Source organism: Chinchilla lanigera, unplaced genomic scaffold, assembly GCF_000276665.1.
Source record: "Chinchilla lanigera isolate Chin_1 unplaced genomic scaffold, ChiLan1.0 scaffold00062, whole genome shotgun sequence".
In the NCBI taxonomy this organism is placed as follows: Eukaryota; Metazoa; Chordata; class Mammalia; order Rodentia; family Chinchillidae; genus Chinchilla; species Chinchilla lanigera.
Window position 1 is genome coordinate 71538 of NW_004955463.1, and position 8673 is coordinate 80210.

General features: G+C 37.6%; 1 protein-coding gene across 1 annotated transcript; it reads right to left on the bottom strand.

The window, feature by feature from the left end:
- Positions 1–5648: 5648 nt before the first annotated feature.
- LOC102007312 (estradiol 17 beta-dehydrogenase 5-like) lies at positions 5649–8450 on the bottom strand. The gene is made up of 3 exons (XM_005398329.1): positions 8323–8450; positions 6672–6839; positions 5649–5842 (listed from the first exon to the last, which is right to left on the bottom strand). The coding sequence occupies exons 1-3, from the start codon at positions 8404–8406 to the stop codon at positions 5669–5671; spliced, it is 426 nt and encodes a 141-aa protein (XP_005398386.1). The 5' UTR covers positions 8407–8450; the 3' UTR covers positions 5649–5668.
- Positions 8451–8673: the final 223 nt, after the last annotated feature.

Here is an 8673-nt window from a genome sequence, read left to right on the forward strand (position 1 = left end):
GGTCTTTCTCTGGTCTTGGTATCAGTATGATGCTTGCCTCCACAAATGAGTTAGAGAGAACTGCTTCCTTTTCAATTTCATTGAAGAGCTTGAGGAGGGTTGGAATTAAATCTTCTCTGAATTTCTTGTAAATTTCCACTGTGAATCCATCAGGGCCTGGGCTTTTCTTTGTGGGTAGGTTTTTAATCATGCTTTCAATCTCCTGAATCGATATTGGATTATTCAGGAATTTGATATCTTCTTGACTAAACCTTGGTAATTCATGCATATCTAGAAATCTGTCCATTTCTGCTGAAATTTCTATGCTATGGAAGTGAAGATTTTCAAAGTAGGTATTAATGATCTTCTGAATTTCTGTGGAATCTCTACTACTTTCATCTTTATCAATCCTTATTGTGTGAATCTGAGTTCTTTCCTTTCTTTTCTTGATAAGGTTGGGTAGGGGTTTACAAATTTTACTTATTCTTTCAAAGAAGCAGCTCTTTGATTCATTTATCTTTTGGAGGGTTTTCTTTCTTTCAATTGCATTAATTTCTGCCCTAATCCTTAAAATCTCCTCCCTTCTTTGGGCTTTCGGCCTGACTTGTTTTTCTTTTTTGAAAAGTTTAAGACGTAGCATTAAGCTACTTATTTGTTCTCTTTCTGTTTTCCTTATCTGTGAATTCACCACTATAAATTTCCCTCTGAGGACTGCTTCCATTGCATCCCATAGATTCCGGTAAGTTGTATTTACATTTTCATTTGTTTGTAAGTACTTTTTAATTTCCTCTTTAATTTCTTCTGTGACCCATTGGTTGGTTGTTCAGGAGGTTGTTGTTTAAATTCCAAGTGTTTATGGAGTTGTTGGAGTTCCTTTTGTTGTTAATTTCCAATTTCATTGCACTGTGGCAAGAAAATATGTACAGGATAATTTCAGTTCTTTTGCATTTCAGAAGGTATGCTCTATGGGCTACGATGTGGTCTATTTTAGAGAAGGACCCATGTGCTACTGAGAAAAATGTGTATTCTGATGTTGCGGGGTAGAACACTCTGTATACATCTACTAAGTCCATTTGTTCACAGCTTTGGTTCAGATCTGTTATTTCCTTGCTGATTTCTTGTCCAGTTGACCTATCTCTTTGTGTCAATGGGGTGTTGAGGTTCCCTGTTACAATAGTGTTATTAGTTATATGGGTTTGCATGTCTGTTAAGATGTGTCTTATATAATTTGGAGCTCCAATATTTGGTACATACATATTTATGGTTGTTGTCTCATCCTCTTGCAGTCTTCACCTGAGTAGTATGTAGTGACCTTCTTTATCTCTTTTGATTGTTGTTGGTTTGAAGTTTACAGTGTCTGCAAACAGAGTAGCTACACCTGCTTTTTTCTGGGTTCCTGTAGCATGGAGGATTGTTTTCCATCCTTTGACTTTTAGTCTATGGATTTCCTTTTCAGTGAAATGTATGTCCTGTATACAACATATCATTGGATTTTGTTTTTTAATCCACTCTGCCAGTCTGTTTCTTTTGACTGGAGAATTGAGGTCATTTACATTTATAGTTATAACCAATATGTATTGATTTATCATTGTCATGTTATTTATTTGCATTGATGTCCTACTTTTTCTACTTGCTTAATTGCTTGCTCTTCTTGACATTTCATTTCTACTGTTGTTTTTGAAATTCCAGTCAGATTTTCTGTGTCTAGAATATCTTTTAGTACTCTTTGTAATGCTGGCTTGTCACTCATAAAGTTCTTTAATTGTTCTTTGTCATGAAAATATTTTATTTCTCCATTGAATTTCAGGGATAGTTTGTCAGGGTACATCAGTCTTGGTTGGAAGCTCTTCTGTCTTAGGACCTGTAATACTTTGCTCCAAGCTCTTCTTGATTGGATGGTTTGTGCTGAGAAGTCTGCCATGATTGTGATGGGCTTTCCTTCATAGGTAATCTGTTTCTTTTCTCTAGCAGCTTTGAATATTCTGTTCTTCTGCTGGAGATCTGGAAACTTGACTATATTATGTCTGGGTGTAGTTTTATTTTGGTTGTGGTTGTTTGGAGTTCTATATGCCTCATATTCTGTGTATTAGGTTCTGCTTCCATGCTTGGGAAATTTTCTGCTATTATTTCTGCAAATAATCTTTTAATGTCAGTCGTGTTGCTTCCTGCTGTTTCATTGACTCCTGGAAGTCGTACACTATTCCTCTTTGCCTCATCTTGCAGCTGTTGAATTGACTTTTCCTGGATCCTTGCTGTTTTTACGAGGTCTGTTCTTTCACAGTCGCTAGCTGCCATGTTGTCTTCAAAGTCTGAGAATCTATCTTCAGCTTCATTCAAGCGGTTGTGGTAGCTTTCAATGGCAGCTTTGTTTTCATGGAAGTCAATTTGAACCTGGTTCATGCATTCTATGTCCTTTCTATATTTTTCATTGAATGCTTCTGTCCCTTGCTTTTGTTCTTCTATTTTCTTATATGTTTCTTCTTCAGACTTTTTGAGCAGTTCCTTCATTATTATTGTCATTTCATTTTTGGACTGAGAGATTATTTCTGATCTCATCTCTTCTGTGGCCTTATGGAGTTGTTTCTTTACTTCCATTGCAATCATTTCAGCTATTTCAGGCATGTGTTTATCAAGTTCTCCTATGTCGATGTGTCCTGGACTTGTTCTGAGAGGGGGGAAGTTCTGGGATTGTGCTTTAGTCCTTTGTTTTGTCATGTTTACTGCCAGATGCAGAAAGCTCAGTTTCCCTCTTCAGTATCTGTGCAGCAAAGGCCACTAGTGTCCCTAGTTTTCCTGTTGGTCAGGATTGCCCCTGAGTGACCTCTGAGAAGTGCTACTTAATCTCGGGTTTTCTGGCAGTTGTTGGTTTGTATCTAGTCATCCTCGGTCTCAGACGCGGACATTGGTGTCAGCCTACAATGTGCTCCAGCATCCCCTTTCATTTGAGGACATGTGCACAGCCCAGACTCGGGTTGCACTAGAGTGACCATCCTGGTCCCATCAACCTATGTCCCCAAGCAGTTCACAGTACAGGTAAAACCCAGACATAAACTGCAGGGTCGACAGTTTGTGAATCACCTGAGTGTGTGTCTGCAGTCAGTTCAGGACACATACAGGAACCAGATGTAGGTTGGTCGGGTAGCAATCACAGACTGCCTGTGCCTTTGACCCCCTAGGGGGTCTGGGCAAAAGTAAAGCATAGACTCCAACTGCGAGACCAGCATCTCCCAGAGCATTCGCACACTTGGCACAGGTTGTACACAGGATGGAGTGACATTCACCCCTCCCCAGCCAGAGAAATCCCTGGGACTTCTGAGTGAGGACCTCCTGTCTGCCACGGGTGCCCAGAGGGCAAAGACTCAGTCTGTAATGGCAGCAGGATCCTGGGTCCTATGCTCTGACCTCAGGAAGTAGATGGGAAATACCTGGCTCTCTCCATGAGTTTCAGCTGGGAATCACAGCAGTGGAAGTAAAGCACAGGCACAAACCGTGGGACCAGCAGCTCCCAAGGCACTTGCACACTCAGTGCAGGGCATGCGCCCAGACTTATATTTCTGAAATACTTTGGTTGTGGTCTTTTTAGGGATGTTTTGGATCAAAGATTTCATCTTTTCTCTTATGCCTTTTAATTCTGTTAATTCATAATACCTTCTTAGGTCCTTATGTGATATCCTCATTGACTTGTCATTGCTTTTCATATCCCTGTACTTATCACTGCAAAAGTAATTCTTTTCAGGTGGGAAAGTCCAAACTCAGGCTAATGAATCACTGTTATCTCCATCTGTGAGTATGTGAATGGTCAAAAGCCAGGCATGTGAATCAAAGAAGATCCATCATGGTCTTTTTTCTTTTCTTCTCTCATTTTCTTTCTTTACTTTAGCATTTTTATTTCAGGTATAGGAGAGGTATGAGCTAGCATGACAGAACACATGAAAATAGGAAAGTAGATAGCATACTGGAATGTAAATGACTCCTCAAAGTAAACTTCAGCCATTGCTAGGAAAATGGATTGCCCTTGAGACCATAATACTAAGTGAAGTAAATCAGACACAAGAGCTCAAATACCACATGGTATCTCTTACATGAGACCCAAAATATAAATAAAGTGCAAAATATACAACAGTAAGGAATAATGAGATGAATCTTTAGCACATAGGAAGGGAACCAAGAGAAGAAAGGAAGGAATTGAGGAAAATGGGATTTCAAAAGGGGTGGGGATTGCGAAGTGTTCTGTACATACACTGAATCCATATCAAGAATGTGATCATCATTTACTAACATGTATGAAAATATATATGTACGATGAGGTCCAATAGATTTGGGGATGGGATGGAGAAGGAGGGAGAGGAGTTCAAAAACAAATTAAGAAAGGTCATGTCAGTGTACCAACTACTCATGATGAGTATAATCATTGAATACTACACATGTGTACCTGATGTAAAATACAAAAAATGAATTTTCCAAAGACAAAAAGTAATTCTGCCAGAAAATAAAGAAACAAAAACAAAATTAAAACCAGCCACTGCCAGGAATTGCACAGAATGTCTCAGGGTTAGGGGAATCTGCTTGAGTCGCTTTGAGAAAAGGAAGTTGAATTCAGCAAAAATCCCAGAAACCCAACCAGGAAGAATGACCCATTAATGTTTTTAAGGATGTTGTTTGTGGTCTCTTTCCAGCAGTGTACTGTGGAATATTTTTCACTGAGGCATAGAATTAAGTATTTTGAGGAGAATATCTGGTTCTACCTACAAGTACTACTTCAGATTAAACACTTTCTTAAAGTTCTTGTGTCCTGTGCTTCTCTGTGTTTTTATAATAGCCTAGCCAGACTGGCAATGGACATGCACAGTTAAACATAGGAGATAAGTTTAATAATCTTCACTTACTCTGTCATACAAATACAGTGAGACTGATACAGTTGCTGCTGTTGATCATTACAAAATAGGATTTCACATTTATTATTGTTTTAAAAATATTAAAATCCATAGATTTACCAAGCACAATTTTCTGAGTACCAGGATGAGTTCTTGATATATATTAATTCATTTAATCTCTTTTCTACTATGTAATCTAGGTGATAAGATTATTTTCTTACTGATAAAAAGTGAAATCACACAATTTAAGAAACCTACACCATAAAACATAGCCAACAACCAACTAATAGAGTTTAAAGCCACTCAGTGTGGCCTGCTAGTGTAGCACTCTTAGCTGCTATGCTACTCCTCACTTTCTGAGTCATAGCTCTGTGCACTGTACCTGTCTGTGGTTTGTCCAGTGATTAGAAGAGAAACAATCATAAAATAGACAGAGTCCACAAGTCAAATTGAGCACAAAGATCTATTCAGGCTCTTTCGTAGATTAATTTTTATACTGAAAGATACTGAGTGGTTCTCAAGTATTAAAGTTCATGAGCGTCTTATAGCAAAGGTCCTATTTGCCTCTAGTGCAGAAGGGACTTGACAAAACCCAAGAAATCCTCTGTGAATACATGCATGGAGTTCATGAAAAGACACATTTCTCAAGATTATTTCACATCCATCAACATAACTATGGCTTGGGCTCCCCATTCATATAACTCAATAAATTCTTTTGTATGAATTGACTTTAAAAGTTTACATAACACATAAAGTTTGTATAAATTTATAAAAACCTAATTCAACCTTCCATGAAATTGACAATCATGCAGATGCTAAGTACAACTGATGATGAAAAAAGTTAAGTATAACTGATGATGCACATTGCCTACCTTCATGGACACTGGAAAATGAATGAGATAGAGGTCCACATAGTCCAACTGAAGTTTTTTTAGTGAACTTTTCAAGCTCCGTTGGACCAGCTCTGGTTGATGGAAGGTGCACCAAAGCTAGAAAGATTAAACAACAAAAATGTTTATACACAAATGCATTAACTCAAGTTATTCCTTTCATTTCCCAATAATTGAAACAGTTTTCTACTGGCTAGAAACTGATGACCATAGAAGGAAAACATTAACTTGTATCCTCAATTCCTCTACATCTCATCTGTTCATGTAGACTCCGTGAGATGTTCAGTTGGCACTAGCAAACATAACAAATAATGGAAGAAAATCACTTCCAAGATAAAAATTTTATCAAGTTATAATAGTAATCATTGTCTCAGTTTGTGTTCCCCAGGAAATGCAAAATACTTCAATAGTCTAATTCCCCCATCTATTGAAATAAATTGGAAAGAATTAGTAAAAAAACATTTTGAACTATTAATGTGCAACACATCTATAGAAGGCAATTTAGTAATCCTTAACACAAAAGCAGGAAACTGATACTGTTTCCTAAGGATGCTCACCATTAAGAAATGATAAAGGTTACAGTTGATATTCAGTCTATTAACCAAATGTAAGACTTCCCCAATCTGATGAAAGAAGCTGTAGTCTGTTCAAAGTCTCTCTGAAAACACTGCCAATGCTAAATCACACTGCTTTGAATTGAAGCTCAGAAACAAAAAATCCTTTACATTAGAGTTAGTAATGTGAAACCACAAGAAGAAAGCCATCATCTTTCTCTGTTTTCAGTGCTGGATGTTATACATAAAGATACATGAGTAAAAGATGGACCAATACATATTGTTCATCAACCATTACTGATTAAATCATGCAAATATTACTTCAATGTGTCACATTCCTTAATTTGCACACCCACAGACCATATAAACGTTACCTTTGAAGTATAAAATATGTCTTCTCTCTTTACTGTGCCATCTGCAATCTTGCTGCGAATAGCAAGTCCCACCTCCTCTTCATTTTGGTAGAAATAAGCAGAATCAATATGGCGGAACCCAGCATCTATAGCTAATTTAGTGACCTCTGTAGCCATGTTCTTGGGCACCTAGAGAGGTATTCAAACATAGGGTTTACAGATCCATATGATGTAGCACTCTAGGATAAGCAGAGACTTCACAAAAGAACCTTTTCCCCATGTTTGGAATTACGTGTGCATTTTTGATGAACACATTTTAAGTTGCCTAGGTCTTGCCTTGTCCATAAGAAGTATAGGGTATTGCAATGACCTGTTTGGTCCCTGAAAATTACTGCTTGGTCATTTATAGGAGATCTTCAGAAATATACTCACATTGAGTGTTTTTGGAAGGACGCATGGGACTGAGCATATATTTATAGCAATGGTTAATATGCATTCAGTGAGGTAATAAAATTAATATCAGAAAAGGAGCATGAGCTAAAGTATAGGAACAATATTTTCCCCCAGTAAATTGAAAAATCACACTATATCCTCCAACACTGAGTATAGAAGACATATAAGAATTTTGATTATAAGAAAAGCTCTTTGGAAACATATTTTCTAATGCATTCTCTGACATGTTGGTTACAGAGACTCCTCTTCTAGAACATTCTGATATTGTTGTCTCAAAATTGATAGCAGGAATAAACATATGCTACTGTTTGTACAAAAGGTTCAAAGATGGACATTGTCCTTAACTGCTAGAAGAGTGAGATATCAAAATTCCCAGAGGTCACTGAGGGGCCAGTTTGAAAGTGAACACTTCAATGCATAGCAGAGTGCTATTTTAAATTTTGCAAATAACCATTACATATGCATACCATAAGTAAATACTAGCAATGAAGAATGCTGTCCTCAAAAGCCATAGATTCATACACAAGGAACTACCTACATTATGCACTGCATTGAGTCATGTAAGGGTCAACCCTTAAAGCTAATGTAATTGTTTCAGGGAGACATATAGAGGAAAATTTAAAATCACGGACTTTTCTAACATGTTTCTGGAGACTTCTTATGCCAGTGATCAAATTAGGACACCTCTTCCACAAGTGTTACAAATTAGGATAATGATTTAGAGGAAATTCTTTTTCCTTATGAAATTAAAATAAATAATTGGATATTCTGGCCCTCTTTTGACACCCTCTTTCACCACATTTTCTTATGCATAAGAGCTCTCAAACTTGTACCATGGCCAAGTAATATAAGAGAAAGTGCTCAAAATCATTAGCGATCAAGAAGTTATCATGAATGGCAAGTTTTGTTTGCTACTTAGCTGAAAAAATTAATTGTTCTACAAAGAAAATCCATTGGCCAGTGTAATTGGGAGACCAATGTCCTATCCATTAAGCAACCAGGCTGGTGAAATTGGTAGATAACAGCACAAGCACACCTTGATGTAAAGCATCCTCTAGCCAAATTTCCATTCTGTTTAGGAAAAGCTCCAGCCTGTGCTACCTGAGAATAATCTGAGCCCCCTAATCATGTAGGAATGGGGTACTGAGCACTCAGGTCAGCTCCCACTCATCCTGTGTGTACTTTCCTTAAGTCCCCAATGCCAGCCCCACTTTGTTACCTCATCGGGAGCGTAGGTGCCAAATCCCAGTACAGGAATGAAGTGACCGTCATTCAGTTTCACACACTGCTGTTTGGAAATCATTGTGGCCGCACCTCTCACTGAGCAGATTCTGTGTTTTCTTTGACTTCAAGAGGGCACTAACCAGGCAAAAAGTCATAGTTCCACCCATATAAGTACTCAGTAGCCAATAGCATGCAAGAGGAGTGAACAGTGAAAGCAGTATGCCACCTATGAGAGAACTGGGACCAGTGCAGATAATTTATATAAATGATAAATGTTAATAACATCATATGGTAGCACAGAAATTATTAGTTTTTAATAAATTTTCAGTTTTTAATAAACTTTCAA